This window comes from Crocodylus siamensis, chromosome 14, assembly GCF_052110815.1.
Source record: "Crocodylus siamensis isolate JL-2025a chromosome 14, ASM5211081v1, whole genome shotgun sequence".
Taxonomy (NCBI): domain Eukaryota; kingdom Metazoa; phylum Chordata; order Crocodylia; family Crocodylidae; genus Crocodylus; species Crocodylus siamensis.
The window spans coordinates 7,393,615-7,415,529 of record NC_143408.1 but is presented as its reverse complement, the minus strand read 5'-3'; the positions used below and the strand labels follow the sequence as shown (position 1 = coordinate 7,415,529).

The following is a 21,915-nucleotide window of genomic DNA, read 5'->3' as shown; positions in this document are numbered from 1 at the left end:
GGGGCCGCCCCAGCCGGGCAGCCGGCTCTCCTGGCACCCGCAGCCAGCTGTGTCGTTCCCTGGGGTCAGGGTGACAATGCAGAGGGCCCAGAGCCAGCAAGGGGCAATGCGAGTGGTGTGGGCATCACTGTCGGGACTCGCTGCCCCAGCCAGGCCCAGCTAGCTGGCAGGGAGACAATGTGAGGCTTTTCCAGCAGGCTGGGATCTCCAGCCAGGAAACACCCTCAGGGAACAGCATCAATGGAGCCAGGCGGGGCCTTCCTCCCACCCCAGACCTCAAAGTGCTTGGCCCAGTCCCAGTGCCCCGGGAGCCGGGCGGGGTGGAGGCAAGTTTATGCCAAACCTGTCCTCACTCTGGTTGATGATTCACAGCCCCAGGATGCTTTGCATGGAGGGCAGCAGTTTGCCTTTGGCCAGGTCCGGCGGCAGGCTGGTTGCCGGCAGCAGGTGGGCTCCACCTTGCCATCAGCTAGGCCTTACTCGGAGTCAGGTCTGAGGGGGCTCCCAGATCAGGACCCAGGGGACTGACTGGATCGCCCGCAGCCTTGGCAGGGGAGCAGCTGTCATCGCAGGGCGCCCAGAGAAAGGTCGGAGACGAAGATGCCACCGACACGCCACAGCCCCCCCGAGAGCGACTGAGCACAAACAGCGCCGTGCTGAGGACAGCAGGGGAGGGGGCCTCAGCCCCCAGAACTGTCATGTCTTGGCCATGAGGCCTGGTGGGTAGAGCCCTGGCTCCATCCTTGCCCCACCCCTGCCCTTCTGGGTGACCACAGGGAAGAGACTTCCCCACCCCATGTCCCCATTAGGATCAAGGCCCTTGGGGACGGCCTGGTCTGTGTCTAGGGTGCTGCTCACCCACAGGGGTACTGCATGCTTGGGGAAGGAGGCCATGGCCCCTTCCACCCTGGATGGCACTGACACCTTGCTGCAAGCCGTGGGGCCCTCCTGCCATAGCCGCAACTCCAGGAATGCCGGCCCAGCCGGACATGGCGCTTCTGGACCCCCCCACGCTCATGGCTACAACCCCTCGTTTCTCCTAGGTGGCCCGGGGCAGCAAGCAGGAGCTGTCAGCACTTACCCCTGTAGCCAGGGTGTATCTGCTTGGCATGAGAGGCCAAGCACTGCATTTGCCCCCTCCTGCCACTCACAGGGTGCCCTGTTCAGCGGGGCTGGGAGCTGTGGGGCTAATCCCAGCTCTCTGTAGACTCAGAAAGCATCACTCACAGCTGGATCCCATTGCCCAGGTTTTCCTCACCCCCACAAGGCCTTTAGGTTTTAAAGGAGAAGCAGACTCCAGAGGCACCTTCATGCTCCAGGCAGGAGAGGGTGCTGAGATGCCCGGGGCTGCCAGGGGAGCACAGGGAATCTCCCACATCACAACTTAACCACAGCCCAAGGGGACCTTGTGCCTGGCCCCAAAAGCCCAGGGGTCACTCCTGACCAATGCAGCACATGCCTCAATCCACCCCCCGGGGCTGCATTTCCCAGCCAGGATCTAGGGCAGCAGCTCCCAAACTAGGAGTCACAGCCCTGTTTGGGGTCACGGATGAGCAAGGCCCAGACAAGCAGTTAACTTGGAGCAGAGCCTGCATCAGGAGCCCAGAACTATGGTTGTGGCCCAAAGAAACTGGGAGCTGCTGATGGGGCTCCAGGCATGGTGTTAGAGTAGTCTCAACCCTTCCAGGTCGTTGCAGCCAGCTCTTGCTCTTTATCCTGAGACCTGGTCAGGCCTTTCCCATTAGACCAGTTTTGCCATTAGAAAAGTCCATTACAAAGAGAGCAAAGCTCCCCTAGGAAGGGCTTATTTGGGTTTTCCAGACAAAAAACCTGCTGCACTTTGAAATGGAGGTTCTCCTTTAAAAACAATATGAAACCTCAACAAGTTGATTCCCCCAGATCAGGATGTTTGCTTATCCATTTACTCAAGGTGTAGATTGATTTTTTTTTTTTTTAAGGAAAAATGTTCATGTTCCAAGTCAAATCAGCTGAGTCAGGTCCAAATCCATTTGAATCATCCAAGAACCATATGTGGCCCTGCTACCAGCAAGTATCCTCCACCTCAGCCTGGGGCTTCAGATACTTCCAAATCCTTTGGCCAGCATCCTAGGTGCAGGCCCAAGCCTGGGGGCTTGGGGTTTGGATGCCCCCAAGTTTCGCTTGCCCTCCGCTGTACGGCTGCAGAAGCAAGATAGGAAGGAATTTCCCATTTCCATAAAGTTGGTGTGTAGATGATAACTATGAGGCTCTTGTAGGGAGTCTTGTCTGCAAGCAGACAAGGGTGCAACCCTCCACTACACAGTGCCATTTTAATTGCATCACCCTGGTCATGGGATTTTCCCTGCCAGGTAATGCTGTAGATGCAGATGCTGCCCTGTCCCTGGGCAGGCTGGGGTGGCCTCCATTGTCTAAGATGAGCAGATCTTCAGGTTTTGTGTCCCAGGAGAGAGAAGACGTAGAAAGCCAGTGAAGCAAACGGCTCAGTCCAGCCGTGGAGGACACGTTTTACTGAAGCTTCACAGCTGTGGCATTTTAAAAATAATCGCATCTCAGGCACATCTCCAGCCAGTAGTTTTGAGTCTGCAGAGGGGATCGCATTCTCTGGCTTTGCCATACTAAACAGAGGGCTGGAAATGCTGTGAAAGCTGAGACTCTCCATGTGATCCCAGGATACCAGGAGCTGGGGCTTTGGGCCAAACAACAAACAGCGCGGGACATGCAACAAGGCCTTGAGAACCACGACACTCCGTCAGCATCAATAAATTTCCATCATTAAGGATGATGAATATTACCCACCACCCGTGCTAAGGAAAGTCACTTGCCATTAGTATTAATGATTAATAACAGGGCATTGTTAATAAAAGGCTGGGGCTGATGCATTGCAGCTTGATTTGAACAACATGGCCCCTGGGGCAGGTTGAAAACCCTCCAGGTTGCTTCTGCTCACTTGTGGGTTTGTGAGGCAGAGATTTGGGCCTGGGAGGGGGTAAGAAACAGCCCCCAAGTCTTGCAACAAGGTCGGAGGCTGCTGGATGGAGCTGGGCTGGGGTGGGGGGAAGCAGTCTGGGCAGTGCCAGTGCCACCCTGCTCCTGGGAGGGGATGGGGGTGACTTGTAGAGGCCAGCCCACAGGAAAAGCTGATCCTGCTGCAAGCAGGCAATCGAGGCTTAGGCCTTAGGCCACCTCCAGCGCTTGGTCTGGCAAAAGGCATCTAGTGCCCACCCTGCCGCCTGCCCAGATGGGAGGAGGGCTGTAGAAGCCTGTCGGAGGTGGAAGGAACGCCTTCAGGGGCTGGGACTGCTGGGTGAAAAGAGTGTGCCCTGGCATCCCTGGTGAACCAGGCACCTTCCTGGTAGAGCCGGGATGCAGGCTGGGGCCTTGGGCCACACTGATCTGAGCGGGTCCTGGGCAAGCATCCGCTATTGGTCCGAGCCACCTTGCTCTCTCAGACAGGGATCCGGACATGTCCTCCTGCCCTCCTCATGCGCCCCAATGGCAGGACCCTCAGCAGGAAGCCCAGCGGGCTCCTCCACTCCCTTCCCCACTCTGCCAGGGGAGCAGACAGCAGAGAAGAGGGAGAAGCCCCCTGTACCCCACTTCTTGCCCCCCCCCCAGCAGCTGCTCCATCAGTAGTGCAAGCACAGGGAGCAGACGGCCCCTGGCTCACCCAGATGGCCCTTAGCTCACCCACGTCAGCGCTCCTCATGCTTAGCTGCGCTCATCCGGGCTGGGGGGCACAGTCTGAGCTTGTTTCTCTGCACGCTGACTGCCCTGATGTGAGCTCCATGGGCACCTCAGAGGCTCGGAGCTATACCTGCGAGCGCCCGCGGTGCCTTGCCCTGCAGCGCGGGCCTTCTGAGGCTCCCGGGGTGGCTCCCGGGGTTGCCCACCCCACCAAACACACACACATTCCTCCCCATCTTACATGGGGGAAACCAGAGCCTAGAGTGCACCTGGTGCCACCCTGAAATGGGAATCACTGGCTAGGACATGAAGAGAAGGCATGGGGCAGGGAATCCGCCCCTGCCTGTCACACCCCACCCTTTCTAGTTGCTTCACTGAGCCTAGGAATCAGCAGGGGAATCCTGAGATCTGCTCATCCCAGCGGGTGCTGTAGCTCTCCAACACAGGCCACAGGTCACCAGCATTAGTCCCCTTCGCTGGAGCAGACACAGCTGCCAAGTGACTTGCCCGACGTCACCCAGCAGGGAAGCCCAGGGAGGAGGGAACGGCGCCCATCTCCCACGGCAGCGCTATTCCCATGCACTGCAGTGCACAGGTGACCCAGCTCCGTGGGGGAGGAGCAGAGGCACTGCCAGGCCTGTGCTGCCAAGGGCAGACTACACACTCTTCTGGTTGCTTCAGGCCTTCAAGCCCAGGCCTCTCTGCTCTTCCTGCTTCCAGGTTCTTCCCACCAACTCCAAGGGCCTGGCTACTCACAGTGATGAGGTTCCCAGGAACTGCATCCTCAGTGCGACGCAGAACTCAGGAATCACCGTGTCCCATATGAACACTGCCACGCCAGCCTCGGTGTAATGGGGTGATCGTCCAAGATCTTCTTAAAACTTGGCAGGCTTTGTGGCCTCAGCAGGGGCTACCATTCCTGCAGTTTTCACCTCCCCCCGTGCCTTAACACACACACAGCATCACCTATGTCATGAGTTTTGCTTGTCAGCAGTTTGAGGTGCAGTTTCCCAGAAACCCCTGCACCTATCACCTTGAACCTTGGCACTCATCATGCTCTCAGCAGAGGCTACCATCCCTGCAAGTTTCATCTGAATTAGCCAAAAGACAACAAAGTTATAGATATTTCATTGATTCCCCATTGTACTCTATGGCCAAATCGCCGAATCGGCTCCAAATCTTCCAAAGCAATTTGGCCGAATCGAATCAGAAAAATGATTCAGATCTCCGAATCAAATCTCTGGCATCCAAGTCGGCTGAATCCAAATCCGAATTGAATAGTTCCCTATTCGTACAGGCCTAACAAGCAGTTCACAGGGCCTTAAAGTGAAGCAACGAACGCCTTTGACCTCAAAAGCAGTGAGCTCATGTACACATGCAAGATGCCCACCCAGATAGGAAGCGCTGTGCTGGCTTGGCCCTAAGCAGAGGCAGCAAGGCTCAGGGCTGCAGCAGCCACCCCTCACGGGCGAGTCTGGGTGCCAAGGACAGTGAACCTGTCCTGGAGAGCAAGGAAGCTCCCAAGTCCCCGGTGGGCTCATCCCATCATGGCTGCAGTCTGTGCTCAGCATAGCTCCACTGAGAGCAATCAACAATCACCCCCAGGCCTCACCTTGGGGAGCAACAGACTTGCCCTCCACAATGCAAACCCAGCATGCGGCGGGAGCCAAGCCCTTCCCGAACCTGGCCCTTGTCCTTGGGAACCAGTGCCCTGGTACGGGAGGAAAGGGAGCTGACAGGCCCCATGCTTGTGCACTGTTCCCCCAAGAGCCTCATTTGCTGAAGAACTCTGTCCCCTGGGGCTGCCTCCCTGGGACGCCCAGCTCCTGGCTCTCAAATACAGGCTGCTGTAACCCCACAACCCCCAGAGGCCCAGGCTCACACATCCCCTGGCCCACTGTGAAGGGCTAAGGCAGCTGCGCTCTGATGCCCACCTGAGGTCACTGCCTGGATCTCAGTCTATGACACCAGCACGTAGTGCAGGAGGGGGCACAGCTCCAGCCCCAAAGTGTCTAGCAAGGGTGCTGTACGGGTAGGCCCTTTTCCATGTGGCACACAGTACTTTGAATGGCTTCCATGACACCCAGAGCAAGTCCTGCCAGGGGCCAAGCCAAACTGCACCGCCTCCAATAGCTCTGGGCAGAGCAGGAGCTGGGGTATGAACAGCCCAGCTCCAGCATAGCCTAGGGCTACTCAAAACTCTTGGCCTGTAACCAGCCCAGGAGCACCATGCTGCCCCAGGCAATGCAGGTCCATGTGCCAGAGAGACCCATGCCAGGAGCAGCCTATGCACAATCCTTGCAGCCCTTCGCAGGGATGGAGCAACTGAGGCCAATACCAGGGTGCAGGATGGGAGCAGCTGGTCCTGAACGTACAGGCTGTTTCCTCCCAGCCCCTGGATCAAATATGCTCCCGGTCACAGTGACATACAGAGGCAGCAACACCAGCCAAGCAAACTAGAATATATTAATATTTACATTCTGGGATCAGTCGTTTTAGGAGGAAGGAACAAAACAGAGTCGGGGGGAGGCAGGAACGGAAGGGAAGCAAAAGGCCGGCTTCTCACCTTGTTGACTTTCCTCCCCTGCCCCAGGAAGAATCCACCAGGCTCATGTGAACGCTACCGCATGTGATCTGGGAAGGGCCGTGGGTCTCCCGCCATCCACCCTGGCAGGCCAGATGCAAGCCAGGTGCCAGCCAGCCCCTTCCAAAAATAAACTCTATCTATATAAATATTTGGTCTCTGCTGGGCTCCAAGCAAGAACGGGCACAGGCAAGTGGGCAACAGAGAGAGCTCAAAGCACCCAGTTTTCAACACCAGGGCTAAACTCCCAGCTCAGCTGGCTCTGGGAGCAAGGGCAGGGTGGGGGCCCTATTCTAATCACTGGCCCAGCTGTATAACTTTACTCACCCTGCAGAGACACTGTGGTTGCCCTGCATTTGCCTGACAGCCCCAACTTTGCTTTGCACCTGCTGAAAGCCTGGCTCACGTGCCTGCCCAGACAGCATTTACACCAAGGACCTAGCTGAGTGGGTCAGTGCAATCCCATGCACATGCAATGCCCTTGGGATCCACGGAGCAATGCAGGCAGGACTGCAGCGACAGGAACAGGCTCAGCCCGCACTCTGAAGCTGAGAGGTCTACTGCGGATTGGCATTGAGATCTGAACCCTACTGCGATGCCTGGCGCAAGTCCCTTATGCAGGGTGTTGGCTCTACCCAGGGGAGCTATGTCAGTTTGGTCAGCTGAAGGTTCAGCCCAGAGAGCCCAACTGTTCTCTGCAGCTACTTAAGGAAGCAGTGACTCAGGGGAGATAAAGTAGGGTGGAGGCCTTGACAGCTGTTCTCCTGGGATGCATCTCCCTGCTTTGGTCAATCAGTGAGAACTGCTCACTCTAATCTGCCCAGCCTCTAAAACGCCCTGGTGCTTTCAGCTTGTTCAGCTCTGAACAAGGGCCCAAGAGCCCCTCCCAGGGCTCTAATCCAAGCCCCTGCTCAATATGGGAAGGAGAGGCTGGGAGGTCCTCACTGCAGAGACAGGAGGGCCCATCCCTGCCTCAGCACCAGTGCAAGGGGGCTGCAGGGTCTCAGGATGTCAGTGGAGGGGATTTCACTCCCTCTGAGCCTCAGAGACTGACAGAGGGTCTGATCCTGCCTATTCAGAGTCCCCTTGCCCCCCACAGATCCCAGGCCCAGCATCTCTGCTGAGGATTCAGGAGCAAAGAGGAAGGCCAGGTGTCAATCCATCCCGGGGACAGCCCTGAACAATGCAAGGTCCTTACCAGGTGCATTGCCATAACACTGGGAGTAGATCCACAGCTCCACCACACATAAGGGCTGCAGATCCAGCCCTGGGAAGGAAGGGGGTGGGGTGAGGGTCAGTGCAGTGTCTATGCTCACTAAGAAGAAGTTCTCACTGAATATCAGTGAGGCTGGGGTGGGGTCAGACCTCTGAGATTTGCATGCGTGCAGCAAAGGGGGAGGAGGTTTGCTGGTCTGAGTTTTGCGCACAACCCTGATAAGAGAGAATCGTACAATAAGGCAGAAGGTACAGACTGAAGGCGGGGGGGTGGTGGGGGGGTGGGCTCCAATTGTGCTACAACTGCCATTGCTCAAGACTGGCCCATGTTGTGCCCAGGCAAGGCCAGCACATGAGGGGGCTGGGGCAATGAGGCCCCCAGTTCAGCCTGACTACTGAGAGCAGCACCCACTGATGGGCCCCACTCCCAGTCGGGAAGGGTGGGGGGCACTCACATGTCTGTAATGCTCCTCATTTGTGGCCAGAGCTGGAGGGTCACAGCCATATCCACAGGCTGCAGTGCCAGGCTCTGCCATGAGCAATTCTGCTGCCACAATGATGGTGCCTCAAAGGGCAGGGGAGAAAGTCAGGTCCCGAAGGGGCACAATCCTTTCCCTGCAACCTGATGGCAAGAGAATCCAGGGACTGGTGCCGAGGCTCCCCCAGACCCCAGCCTCAACTGCTGCAGGGTGAAGGGGGCAGCGTCTCACTGATGCCCACAGCAAGTATCAGGGTGTCCAGAAACCACGGAGCTGCAGCCCTAAGGGAGGCTGAGTCCAGAGCTCTCAGTAGCAGGAACTGGGCAGGTCCCTTTCAAAATGGGGCAATGGTGGGTTGGCTGAGCAGTGGCCAGAAGGGGAAGGGCATGGAGGGGAGGGGGCCAGTGTCTCTGGTCTAGAGTGGCTGTGCCTCTCAGTGCTCAGGGCCCCTTTCCCGTGCTGGCACGAAGCCCCTTCTGTCCGGGGTGAGGAGTGCTGGGGTTTCTGCTGCTCAGGGGCCCTCACAACTTCTGGATCTTCTCAGCCATGATGATGGGGTTCTCCTTGCGGATCTTCTCGGCCGCTTCTGCCTTGTAATCGTATGGGCAGCTGTGCATGTCCGAGTAGCGGTGGATAGCGCAGAACAGGTTACCGCAACGGCAGTCAAAGCCTGAGCAGGGGATGCCAGAGACAAGGTAGAGTTAAGCAGGGACCAGCAGGCTGGGAGAGGGCACCACAGGGCAAGAGGTAGGCTCACACCACCACTGATGCCCAAGAAAAGGGTCAGACAGGGCACCAGAGTGCCTGCTTAATGTGCTGAGAGGGACCATGGGGACAGCTTGACTGATAGGAAGCCATGACTCTGGCTGCTGCCAGGAAGCAGAGGGCTCCAGCTGGATATTCCCTCTCACTTGTGGCACCTGGCTGGTTTCCCTGCATCTGGACCAGCAGGTTTCTGATACAAGCTGGGCTCCTACCCTCAGCTCCAAAGCTCCAGGCTGGCTTCCTGTGGGAGGGCTGGGGACAGAGACTTCATGGAACAAGCCATGGTGGACTCCAGGTCAGTGGAGAGGGTGGAAGTGTTTAGAGGTCAGATACCAGTGGGTCTGCACATGCACAGCCCCCAGCTACCAGAGCCAAAGAGCTTGCCCCTCAATTGCTTGGCTCTTACACACCTGAGGCTTTTCAAAGGTGTTTTAAACAGCAGTGTGACCCCCACAGGAGGTTGGGAAACTGAGGCAAAGAGGAAAAGCTGCTTTGTCAAAGCCAGCAGGCCAGCCAGGAAGAGAACCCAAGTGTCCTGACAAGCCCAGCATGCTGCCCCTGCAGCAACCAACCACACTGCAGAACAGCAGCCACATCTGGGTGCTGGGTGTGAACAGACTCGCAAGCAATGCCCCCTCCTTACACCCGAGTCCCCAGCCAAGTTCCACACACCCCCTCACAAGGTTTATTCCACTGTTTAAGGCACAGCTGAAGAAGGCAGCCCCCCACTCAGGACACCATGCAACCTAGGGGTCTGGAGTGGGCTCAAAAGGAGCATGTGGCCCCACCACATTCCTAGGGGTGTTGTAACAGCAAACATCTATGATACAGCAGCACCCAGGGGCTCCAGGGCTGTGCGCAAACACTGGACTTATCTTCACCATGGCCCTTGTTGCCAGTGGCAGCAAAAGCTGTTGTGCAGCGTCACACTGCTGAACATAGCTGACACCTCGAAGTACGTTAAAGGGACAGGGTGACCTGCATAGCACCAGGGTTAGTGTTTCCCAGGCACTGAAGAGATCTGAGATCATTACCAAAAGGCAGCCAAGCTGCTTCCACAGGGAATGTTTCTCCCCAGCCCCATTCTGCCCCATTCACACAGGTTCCTCGGACCTACCCTGCCACCTTCTTACTGCATCCTACAGGCTGATCCTGGAGTGCCTGGTCCTGCTTCTGTTGAAGCAGATGGTTTAAGTCCCACTGATTTTCATGAGCAGGGGGCAGCTAGGGCTGGATTTCCAAGGGGGCAGTGCTGGTTAATGGGAGCTTCACCAGCGACTTCAACAGAAGCAGAAGTAGCTCAACATCAGGGGCTTTGGTCACCAGCAGTGGGGTGTGCTGGGAGCCACTAGGATATGGGACTCTGGCTGGCAGCAGCAGTGGACGATGGAGCGCATTGCTGCTGAGGAGCAGCAGGCCCAAGAAGCTGGCAAAGGCACATCTCCATGGATCAGCGTCTGAGTGAGCAGACTGCTACGACTGCTCTAACCCCTGACCCCAATCCCCATTAAGTCTAAAAGCCCCCACTACAAAATCAAGAAATCACATGGTCTCCAACAAGCCAAGCTCTTCCCCAACTCATTCTACCCAAGTGAATCCTGTCTCCTAGGCCTTTCTGTCCTTATCCATATTCAGGTTACATGTACCTCGAGCCAGAGAGGGAAGGTGATTGTTAAATATATCACACACAGACATCAAAGGATCTATTCCCAGCCTTGCATCTCACCCCAGGCAGTGAGGCCGATACATTCACTCCTGCAGCATGTAAGCTTCCTATTTAAAAATAAGGAGAGACCAAGGCTGTTCAGAAGAGATCACAGATTGTGGAGTCCTTGACTTGCATATGTCCATCTAGCACAGAAGTTCTCCACCTCTTTAGACTCAAGACCCCCATTGGAAAATGCTGGCTCTGAGCTTTCTGGGTTTTTTTCACTTGGTTATTTTTACAGAAAAATACTAGAGCCATTATTCTGCTGAAAAGAACTTGAAAAGACCACAGAAGGTCAGAATGTTTTGCATACTATGGATTCCTATTTGAAATCTCTGGGACTAGCTTGTGAACCATGTGCGGGTGTTTGCTTGCAAGACACCCTCTAGCATCTTTAAAAGGATCTCGCAGCACCCCATGATGCCATGGCACCTTATTGGAAGATCACAGACTGGAAGAACCTGTCTCAAAGGATGAGAACTTGGAACTCTGAAAACAAAAAATGCTTAAGAGGTCTCATATTGAGTAACCTACTATGGAAGCCTTCAAAATCACCAGTCAGTTGTGAAAAATAATGGCCTCTATGGTGCCAATACAAGCTTCCCAATATCAATCATTGTAATACGTCTTCCTCAGTCTGAAGATGATTCCAGTGCCTTTGGTCGCAGACTTCATAGACATTAGGGCTGGAAGGGACCTCAGATCAAGTCCAGCCCCCTGCTCCAGGGGCAGGAAGTCAGCTGGGGTCATAGGATCCCAGCAAGACAAGCATCCAAATTTCTCTTGAAGGCGTTCAATGTAGGTGCTTGAACCACCTCCGGTGGCAGGCTGTTCCATACCTTGGGGGCTCAGACAGTAAAGAAATTCTTCCTTATGTCCAGCCTGAAATGGTCTTGCAGTAGGTTATAACCATTAGACCTTGTCATCCCTTGGGGGGCTCTGGTGAACAAACGTTCCCCCAGATAAACTTATAGGTGGCCATCAGATCACCCTGAGCCTGCGCTTTTCCATGCTAAAGAGTCCCATGGCTCTCAGCCTGTCATCGTAAGATCTGTTTTCCTGACCTCTGATCATGCGCGTGGCTCTCCTCTGGACTCTCTCAAGCTTCTCCACATCCTTTTTGAATTGTGGAGCCCAAAACTGGATGCAGTACTCCAGCTGTGGCCTCACCAAGGCCGAGTACAGCGGGAGAATGATGTCCTGGGATTTGCTTGAGAAGCATCTATGGATGCAAGCCAGCGTTTTGCTTGCTTTACTAGCCGCAGCAGCGTATTGCAGGCTCATGTTCATCTTGTGGTCAATTATGACCCCAAGTCCCTTTCATCCATAGTGCTAGCCAGCATAGCACTGCCGAGCCTATAAGGATGCTGCACGTTTTTCCTCCCACGGTGGAGAACCTTACATTTTTCGGTGTTAAATACCATTAGGCTCTCATCCGCCCATTTGCTGAGCTTGTCCAGGTCAGCCTGGATTGCCTTCCTGTCCTCAGGTGTGGATGCTTTGCCCCAGACTTTGGTATCATCAGAGAACAAGATTCTGCTCTGTCACACTGCTGTTTGGTGTGATGGCACAGGAGAAAAGCTAACTAGAATTAAGTCACTTTAACTCTGTCCCTAGTTGGAAAAGCCAGATGCTGCTGATAAACAACCAGTTCAATTGTTCAACCGGAAAGCTACATCCCCACCCCATTCTGCACGGTACCATGATCTCCCTTGGAGGTCTTGTAGGCAAACACTGACTCATGCCATTGCTATGTGTCTAGGGAGACCCAGAGGGGTCAGAGCACAAGACAATACAGATGCAGCCCTTCAAGCACGGTCTTAAAACACACATTGGCCTATGGCTTTAACCATCTGCTTTCCCTAAGCAAGCAGCTGCCCTTCGTGGCTGCAGGCTGTACCTCTCCAGAGCCAAGATCTTACCCGTTAGTCCTATCTTCTTGCGGCAGGTGAAGCAGCGATTCTTTTTCTGTTTGGGTTTCTCTGAAGCTTTCTTGCCCTCAGGAGAGTTCTGGGATATTTCAAGGAGGGTACCTGAGACAGAGAGAGCACGGCTTTATTCCCTGTTAAGTCAGGAAAGAGTCTGTCTTATATTACAGTACCATCTGGAGGCCCCATTTATCTTCAGCACACCCTCATGGGAGGGGCAGGCATGCAGAGCGCAGGGAAATACTTGCCCCAGAAAACTTATGATCTGCAGAGATGACACAGAAGGGGGAATTGAAGCCACATGATCTCATGATGTGTCCCTGGTCCACATCTTCAAGCCTCAGTCCAGCCCTCAGCTGCACTTTAGAGCTTTGCAGGTAAGGTTCAATACTAACTAGTGTGAAGCTTCCCACAGCACCACCCAGCTGCAGGCTTTCTGAAGGGCAGTGAGCACTGGAGCTGCTGTTCTATGGATGGGAGAAGCAAGGGTCGGGCTCTGACAAGCCTACAGGCAGGGATTACCCATATCCCCTGCACGGCTATGGAGCCCAGGGACCTCCCCTACACCAGCATATCTGGAAGTCCCACTCACCACCTCCCTGCACTGGCAGATGCCTGAACACTTTGGAAAATCCAATCCAAAGAGCCCACATGACTTTCTGGAGATCACAGAGCAAGAGCCGGTGCTGCATCTATGCTCCTAGACAGCACCACCCACCACAGATGAAACCCCTTGCACTCCTACACTTTGCAGCCCTCCTTCCAGACTTGTCTGCAAGGCCTTCCCTTCCCTTCACTGGGCTCAAGCCCCAGGGTAGAACGGGGCACCTGGGGCTGGCTGCCTTACTACCTTCCACATGGCTGTTCAGGTCTGTGCAGAAACAAACTGGCCAGCTTTGATAACCATGGGCTTGTGCCAAAGAAGAGGGTCTCTGCAGTAGTGTACAGTTGAGTTATAGCTACAGGCTACCAACAGGGTTTGGTGCCCTAAGTCAGGACTGTCCAAATCAGGACGTGCAGGGCTAGAAATTCTGTGGTGGGATGACTGACAGCGGCACTAACCCCGACAGCTGCCACAGCCTCTGTCAGGAGCATCAGCACCCAGAGGGATTTATGCCACCACCACTTGCCTGGCCACCAAATTTCTAGGTTCATAGACATTAGGACTGGAAGGGGCCTCTCGAGATCATCGGGTCCAGCCGCCTGCCCAACGGGCAGGAAGTCAGTTGGGGTCAGATCACTCCAGCGAGATAAGCGCCCAAAAAGGCTCCATTAGGGATAGCTTCTGGCAGTACCAGGGCAAGCAGCAGCGTGCTAACGCCACAGGTGCTGGCTGCCATGTCGCTGAGTTTCCAGGACAAGATCCCTGTTGAGGCTGCCCTTCAGCAGCCCAGTCAGCACGAGGGGGGTTGCCACCGCTCCCCCTGCCACCATGGGTTGCCCGGCCCACAGTACAGATCCAGCCTGCCAAGTCGAATGAGGTAGATGGCTCTGCAAAGTGATCCGAGAGGCCATGCCCTCCCATGTAGGGACACCTACCCTTCTGCCATCTCACTTCATGCACTTTGTCCCCAACTCTCTGAGATCACGATGTATTAATGCATTCAGTCCACTGCCACTAATGCATTCAGTGCACTGCCACGTCAGCAGAGGCTCACACTGTAATAGGCTTGGCAAGGCTCACAGTCACCAGCACCCATAAATAGAACCCAGGGGCCTGACTCCTGGTCCCCTACCATCAGACTACACTGGACTGATCCCCGCTTTCCCAGAGAGCAAGAGGGCAGGGAATGGCATTACCCAGCTGTCTATAACTAACCAAGGTGGGGGAGGCTTCCAGGTGTTCTGCCGTTTACAAATACAGGCATTGTACAAGATTATGAGACCACTGGATGTTTGCAGTTTGGCAGCTTGTAAGTGCTCTGCCCAGAGCACAACCCCTTCTGCCTCATCTGAAGCCAATGAGGGGATGATCGTATTAGCAACCCTGCCTAGAGTTTTGGGCTAGCACCCTCATCACTGCTTTGTCAGGGGGTTATGTACCTGTGCATGTTCATGCGCACATGAAGTCTTCTCTTCCCACCACCCCCAAACTACCTGAGGAAGATGCTGATGAGGCTTCTTCTGTCTTAACATATCCTACTGTCTCGTCGCTGGTCTCCTCTCTGGATATGCTCATGGCTGTCATCTGATGGGTCACAGGGGTCTGAGTGCTGGGAGCATTTGCAGCAAACAAACCGCGGAGCAAAGAGAAACATTTTCCTGTGAGGAGCAGTTTTATGAGTGGCAGCTCTGAGAGAGCCCTTAATTATCTTTGTTACACTCACAGAGAGCTGGGCAGTACAACGGGTCACAATTTAACCGCTCTCTTTTGGAGACTTGGGTTCAAATTGCTCTTAGGACACAAATTAAATGAATCTGGGATGCTCTCAACTCCCCTCCCACCTGCAGTATCTCACGGCCATCAATACGATTCACAAGCTATACAGAAAAGTCCAGGTCTCAAACAGCGTATATGGTGCTGACCTGAGAATAAAGCAACAGATCCCAGTGAGAATAGTAGGGGAGTTATTAAGGAGGACAGAGATGCCCTAATTTTGCTATACAGGGTTCCAGGCTGGGTTCTGTCTACAACTGCGTCAGGACTAATAAGCAAGGATCTGGGTTTTCCGCTCACTCTGGAAAAATGCGGATTTCTTCCCTTAAAGGAGAAAAAAGTGGTCTCCTTTAAAGCAGCAAATCAAGGATTTCCTCCTTTAAAAGAGAAAACTGCAGGTTCCCCCTTGCAGGCTGGGAGACTTCCAGCCTGCAAGGGGCTGCTTGGGACTGGGATGACATTCCAGCTACAAGAGAAAAGGCTTGTTTCCCTCTTCATTTGTAAACCCTTCCCATTAAGGAGCTAGGCTGGTGCTGGCCACACTCAGCTCCAGCTGTCTGAGGCCAGTGTACCAATGCAGTTAAAGACAAACCTCTCCTGAATTCGAAGGAGCTGGAGAGAGCAGGCTAGATCCTCCTACAGGCCCAGCCCTTTGCTCACGGTTTTCTAGAGCACCCGTCAGCTTAGGAGTCCCACTGGATATTAGTGAGGTGGGGACGAGGTACCCCACAGGCTTTCAGGGGCATCCAGTACTCATTCACAACAGCTTGACCCCAAATTTTCCTAGTGCCTTCAAGAGAAATACTTCTCATGTCCATCAGTGTGATGTGAGACCCAGACAGGGTCAATAAAGTCCAGACAACATAAGTCTCGGAAATTAAACAGGGGGACAAAAAGGACAGGATGGGGTGAAACTAGGGATGACCAAAAACATTTCTGGGGAGCTTGGAGGTGGAGAGACACCCACACCACTCAGCCTGCCCTACTTGACCCCATATCAGCTTGTCATCTTCAGAGCATTAGATATTCAGACTAGAGCACTGCAGTCTCTTGCTGGTTTGGCTTTAGATCCGGACTAGTCACAAAAGCTCACTGGCTGCAAGGTCACTGAACAGAAGCTCACCCCTGTGGCCCAAAGCCATCACTAGTCAATCAGCCCAAAACCTCTCACTCCTACCTGGCTTTCACATCTTCAGGCATAGTATCTCCCTCCGTGTCCTGGCCTGGGTTGGAATCTGAAGCCACAGGACTGCTGCTGGGACCACTCGCTGCTAAGAAATAAAACCACATTCCTGGTAAAGGCTCCAGCAGATAAATAAGTTTCCTGAGGGGGTAAGAGATGGTCCAGGGCAGAGCAGGGTGGGACAAGTAGGGCTTAGGAACTAAGTCCTGCCTCTCAGTGTCCACGCTGGCCACTACAGGAACCCTGAGCTCATACCATCTTCACAGCAGTCCCGGTCCCACCACAAACCAGCAGAATCAAGGAAAGCCACTACAACGCTGGAAATCAAAACCAAGCGAGACACTCCTGAGGCATCTCTGACTTTGAGAGCTGAGCCCCTGGCTACATGGCATCTGCCCATGCTCTCAGTGCCAGGTTTGTGGCCGCTTCTGTGTTCAGCAACATGGCTGCGTTCATCAGCAGAACAAACTGCCAGCGCCACTGCTCTTGCCTGTCAATACTAAGATGAGAAAACAAATTCAGAGGGGCCAAAGTCACCGATCTCACTGATTTCAGTGAATTCAAGCCAGTAAGGGTATGGCCTGATATTTTTAGCAATATCCACTCAGCCCAGGGAATGGTTGACTAACCAAATGTCCCGACCTTGAGTGTGATGAGTGGTGCAGCACTTAGCAAAAGGACTGGAGCAGGGGGGAAATAAAAAGAACTGGGAGGGGGAACAAACAGCCATCACGGACACGGATCCAGGGAAGCCTGGATTCTCGGCTCTCAGTCCCAGCTGCACGTGCCGAGCCAGACCTCAGCTTCCCAGGCAGGAGCAGATCTGCTGTGACATGCTTTAACCAGGCTGTCCTGGCTTCGTAAACACCACGCACCGAGGCACTCCATACAGATCTCCCCAGGAGGGCTCCTACCTGGGGGGCTTATCCGACCGCTGCTCTGCTGTCTCTGCAGATACTCTTTATAGCAAACAGAGCACATCCCATTGGTCCGGGGGCTGCCATAAAACCCACAGCCTGTAGTACACAGCATGGGCACTTGCGTTTGATTGGTCTCCTGGGCCATCCTTTCTCCTCCAACAGGCTAAGCTGTAAGTGGGAATGAGAGAGAGAGAGGTTACTTGCGGGAAGAAAAATGTTTCACTACAAGCTGCGGCTGGCCAGGAAGGAGAGGAGCAAAGGCTCCCACAGCCCGGGTCCTGCAAACACTCAGTGATGCAGCTTGACTCCCCCCAGAGTCAAAGCTACACATGTGCATACGCTTGCAGGATCAGAGCCCTAACAATCCTGCAACTCTCAGTCCTGGGCAGCCTAGTTTTGAACCATCCATCAAGGGGAATAGGATAAGTAGCCCGTTCTCATCCCAGCAGGCCTGTGGAAGCCCATGCAATACATCTGCGAGTCTGGGCCAAGCAATCCCTATCCAAACGTGAAGAAATGTCTTAGTGAGCATTCCTGGTGACATCTGCAATCACCAGGCTGAGGGCCCCTGAAGGGCTGAGCAGCCCAGACCGGTGGCAGTTAGCTACATTTTACACCATGTACGTCTTAGCTCTGCTTTTAGGCTGTCATGTGCTCACTCAAGGCTGTGATATCCAGCTCAGAGCACATTCAAATCCAAACACAAATCTGCTTTTCTTTGAACAGTGTCCTTGAACCCTGGTGAGAGGTGCTTAGGAAAGAAAACAGGGGAGGATTCCTAGAATCCTAGTTTGTAAAATCTGTAGCACATGCAGTTTTTGAGTGGCCCATGGTAGTGGCCGTCTATGTTGGATCAAAAGCAGGCCCTCCGGGTATCTTCACCCAACTGCTTTTCCTTCTGCAAAGCTGGCACAAGAACAGAAGAGTACAAACTGGCCACTGATACATTCAGACTAGGAACGAGTTGGTCTCCCACCATAGTTTCATAGCTGGTCGGGGTGGAAGGGACCTGAGCAGATCATCAAGTCCGACCCCCTGCCACGGGCAGGAAAGGATGCTGGGGTCAAATGATTGTCTAGCCTCCATCAAAGGAGTGAGGTTCTGAATCAACCTCTGAACAGGAGGTACACCTGAATTAGCAATCATCTAGAAGTGATGTGGTCCGCAGCGCGTCTGACTGCCTTTTGACTCCCCAGCAAAAGCGGCCAGACAACTCGTTTATAGCTGGGTTGACTGGGAGCAGCCTTTGGCAGCAGTCAGAAGCAAAGCTTTGAATTCAAGCCTCTGAAGCCGCAGTGAGACAACTTAACCAGAAGTGCGGCAACTCATCTCGACTGCCCTCTCATCTCAAACAGGGGCAGTGGGGACAAGAAATACCCTTGTTTCCAAGATGCTTGTCAGGTTTAGAAATGAGATGATGCAAGAAGGTGGCCTTCAAGAGAAGATGACTGATCTCAAGGATCTGGGGTGCCTTCCCATCCAACCTGCTGCATTATTTGTATTCCCAAACTGCAGGGAAATACGTTCTAAACAAAAACAGTAAGTGATGGCTCCTGGTGGTAATAAGCATGGAGTGACATGGAGCCCAGGGACGGAGGAAACATGCACCACAGCTTGTAGCAGAAATGACAAATCATTCCTGTTCTGGAGTGAAACTGTGCTCTCGGTCACAGCACTGAGAACCTGCCAAACTCCAGGGCCGATGGCACTGGTGTAAATTTACACCGGTTAAAAAGGAAACCAGAGTCCAGCCCTATGTCATAAGATCATAGGGTCGTGATTATTCTGGCCTCTACAACACCACCATTTTGAGCACGTGGAGGTGGAGCCTTTGCATGTCAGAACAGGAAGTTCCCCTCTGCCTTTGCTGCAGCCTTCCCTCCGAAGGCAGCCGAGCCAAGAGCCCCACAAGCTCCCAGAAGTCCTTTTACAGGAACAAGGCACAGTCCAGCCTCTGTGGTTTTGTGCAGGGGTGGGTGAAGGGATGCAGAGCCAGTGCTCTCATGCAAAACCCGTGCAATCCCTGCAGGAAGCTCCCCCTGGAGCTACTGCTACTTTGCAGTGCAACAGATGGGTGCCAGGGACAGCCACGTCCTGGGAGAGCCGTGCCAACTGCTTCCTGCCTGCATACTGCAAAACCTCCCCCCTGAGGCAACGATGTATTAGGAACAAGACAGCTTTCCCCTCCCATGAGCTGTTCTGTGGGTGGGCAGTGATTCAGCTCAGACCAGCTCACTCCTCTCTGTCCTCCGCTGGGTTGATCGGAGTCTCTAACAGCACCAATGGCAGGCCGCCCTCTCCCATCTCACGTTGGCCAACTCTATCAGCACCACCCTTCCCAGAGCCGCCCCCACACTTGGCTAGAGGGGCGAGGTTGCACAAGGGCTCCAGTTAACCCAGTGCATGGTGGATTACCGAAAGCAACCCAACCCACAGCCCAGGAGAGCAGCTGGGAATAACAGCGGTCCTTCCCAGCCTCCCTTGCAGAAGCAGCCGCTAGTAAAGCTGCCCTGCCCAATGGTAAGAGGGATTTGCACAGCTGATCTGTGCATATATGCAGCTGCCTCAGCCGCCCCCATCAAGCCAGCAGGGCCTGGGCACACCTGGATGCTCCCAGCAGATCCCGGCCACCCTGCCAGCGCATCAAGTGAGCGCTGGTACGGGGCCAGCTGCTGACGGGCCCACAGCAGCCAGCTGCAGTGTTGCCAACTCTCATGATTTTAGGCGTTGTTCTTAAAGTCTACGCTTCAGGAATGTGAAAAGCTTAGCTTTCTTTTATATATATACACACACACACACATATACATTATATAAAAGAGCTAAATTTTTCACAACACCAAAAATCATGCGTTGGCAATACTGCAGCTGAAGGTGTGGGGGGCAGGAGACGGGTCTTCACGTGCCGCTCTGCACACGTAGCACGGACAACCCAGTGGAGGGGTTTCCAGTGTGACTCTCCCCCGCCTCAAAGCTCTGCTGGGAAAACTGCAGTGGAGATGAGGCCTTGGAAGGGACCCAGAAAGCAGCCTGATGCCCTTGCTACACACACAGGTTAAAGCAGCACAGTCCTAAAGGAGCATCCTGCCCAGGGCTGACCGTCATCCGCAAAGGATGCACCATCACAAGAGCAGGGTACCCACGACTGGGGGGGCAGGCGCCTCAGCATAAACACCACCAGGGCAAGTTTCGGTGCTGCCACTCCTCACTGCAGCTCTAAGCATCTTCTCTCTGCTGCTGCTCCCCATCTCTGCGCACAGGCGTTGGCTGAGGATGAGGCCGGAGGCCACGGGCACTGCAGGCACCAAGCTGAAATCTGTCTCTTGCACCCAGTCCCAGAACACCAGACCCAGCGGCACCTGCTGAATTAGTAGGCAACAGATTTCAAACAAAGCGGAAGCACTTTTTTTAGGCGCCGCACAGTTCACTTGTGGAACTCGCCGCCACAGGAGGCGGCACAGGTGCCGAACCCCGCTGCGCTGTCCTTCCCGGTGCCCACCGACCAGAATGGTTGGAGATGCTTCCTGGGCATCTGCAAACCAGGAAATGTTGAGGAGGGCGTTGACCAGGGGGGCGCCCGCTGCAGAGAGGATGGGATCAACACTCTCCCCCTACAGCACCCGCCTCTACCCACCTGGCCAGCACCGGGGAAGAGCCGGGATCTCTTCCCAAGCCATGAGGGGCTGGACTGGCTGATCTCCCGAGGTCCCTTCCAGCCCTATGTCTGTGAAAAGCCATGCAGGGAGTCACCTTGCTGCCGAGGCCAGTCCTCCCGGGGCAGAACCGGGCAGACACCCCCACCTGGATAGAAGGGGTCCCAGGCACAGGCTCGGGGAGTCCTGCGGGGAGCGGGCCGGTGAACGCACGGGTCGCAGCGGGGTGACCCCCAGCCCCGGCGTGTCTGGGGGCAGCGAAGCCCCGCCCCCGCGATGCCCCCGGCAACGCGGCTGAGTGACAGCCCCGCGCGCCAGTCTCTCCCCGCGGGGGGCGGGACCAGCGTTCCCCGCTCGCCAGGCGGCCCGGGGCCAAAATCGAGGCCGAGGCTTTGCGGCCTGCACCGCTGCCGCCGCGCCGGCCGCCCGAGCGCTGCCCCGTGGCCTCGGCCGGCTCCGGCCCCGCTCAAAGGAGGCTCCCCGCGGCCGGCACTCACCCGCTGTGTCCGCCCGCCGCGGGGCCCGGCCCGGCCCGGCCCCGCTCCTGCCGCGCAGCCCGGAACGACGCGGGCGGCTCAGGCGGGCGGCGGGGACGGGCTGGGGCTGCCGGGAAACATGGCGATTGGCAGGCGGCGGCCCCGACCCGGCGCAGCTCCCTCCCCCGCCGTGGGGAGGCCGGCACCCGGCCCCGCGCTCGGCCCCGGCCCTCCCCGCGTGGGGCTCCGCTGGGGCCGGCGCTCGCGGGGCAGGGGCAGGGGCAGGGGCCGGGCCTGGCTCGCCCCGAGCAGGAAGGGGCCTAACCCGGAGGCCCGAGGCTGCGTGGGGCGAGGCGAGCCGGCTGCGCGACGCGGGGCTGGCGGGAGTCTGGCTGCTGAGGGCCGCGGGAGTTGGCGGCGCGGAGCCGCGGGCACGGCCGGGAGCCGGGAGCCGGGCCGGACGGCGCGGCCGCAGCCGGTCCCGCGAGGAAAAGCGGCACCGAGACCGGGGGCGCGGATGCGATGAGGGCAGGGGACGACCTGAGACTCGAGCCTGAACCGGGGTTTGGGTAGCCGAGGGTGGGTGCGTTTATGGTCACAGGAAGCGCGGGTTTCTCAATGCAGTTTTAGGCTCTGTGATGGAAAGCTTATGACAGAGGATGTGCATATATAACTCCCTCTCAGTATACTTTAATAAAAATAAAAAACATGCGCCCCCCCCCCCGCAAACCCGAGCTGCTCAGGGAGGCGAGGAATGACGCGGGCTGCAGGAGCCCACCGCCTTCTCTGCTCCCCCCATTTATAGGGGCTTCCCCTTGTCCTCCACCCGGGCAGAGGGTAGCGTTGTCATGAGCGTGTGATCCGAGGGGCGGCATCCTCCTCCTGCTGACTGAATGCGTTTTGGAGCAGCAAAGCGCTCTAGTCGGGGGCTAATGCTCCCTGGTTC

The 21,915-nt window shown here is 55.6% G+C and overlaps 1 protein-coding gene and 1 long non-coding RNA gene across 5 annotated transcripts; one reads left to right on the top strand and one right to left on the bottom strand.

Annotated features, from left to right (window-relative positions):
* The first annotated feature begins 24 nt into the window (after positions 1 to 24).
* On the top strand, positions 25 to 2,875 carry LOC149853300 (uncharacterized). The gene is made up of 2 exons (XR_016439091.1): positions 25 to 719; positions 1,959 to 2,875. It is a non-coding gene; the product is annotated as an uncharacterized LOC149853300 (long non-coding RNA).
* Positions 2,876 to 6,131: 3,256 nt separating this feature from the next.
* Positions 6,132 to 21,486, bottom strand: LOC149853299 (AN1-type zinc finger protein 5-like). Of its 4 annotated transcripts, XM_090026730.1 has the most exons (7): positions 20,991 to 21,483; positions 20,475 to 20,564; positions 16,838 to 17,011; positions 15,918 to 16,011; positions 14,461 to 14,576; positions 12,358 to 12,468; positions 6,132 to 8,632 (listed from the first exon to the last, which is right to left on the bottom strand). In XM_090026730.1, the coding sequence occupies exons 3-7, from the start codon at positions 16,986 to 16,988 to the stop codon at positions 8,484 to 8,486; spliced, it is 621 nt and encodes a 206-aa protein (XP_089882856.1). In that variant the 5' UTR covers positions 16,989 to 17,011; positions 20,475 to 20,564; positions 20,991 to 21,483; the 3' UTR covers positions 6,132 to 8,483. The 4 variants fall into 4 exon arrangements, with proteins under 4 accessions (XP_089882856.1, XP_089882858.1, XP_089882855.1 ...); XM_090026732.1 differs by lacking the exon at positions 20,475 to 20,564 and having other exon boundaries at positions 15,918 to 16,008; positions 20,991 to 21,486; XM_090026729.1 differs by lacking the exon at positions 20,475 to 20,564 and having other exon boundaries at positions 20,991 to 21,480.
* Positions 21,487 to 21,915: the final 429 nt, after the last annotated feature.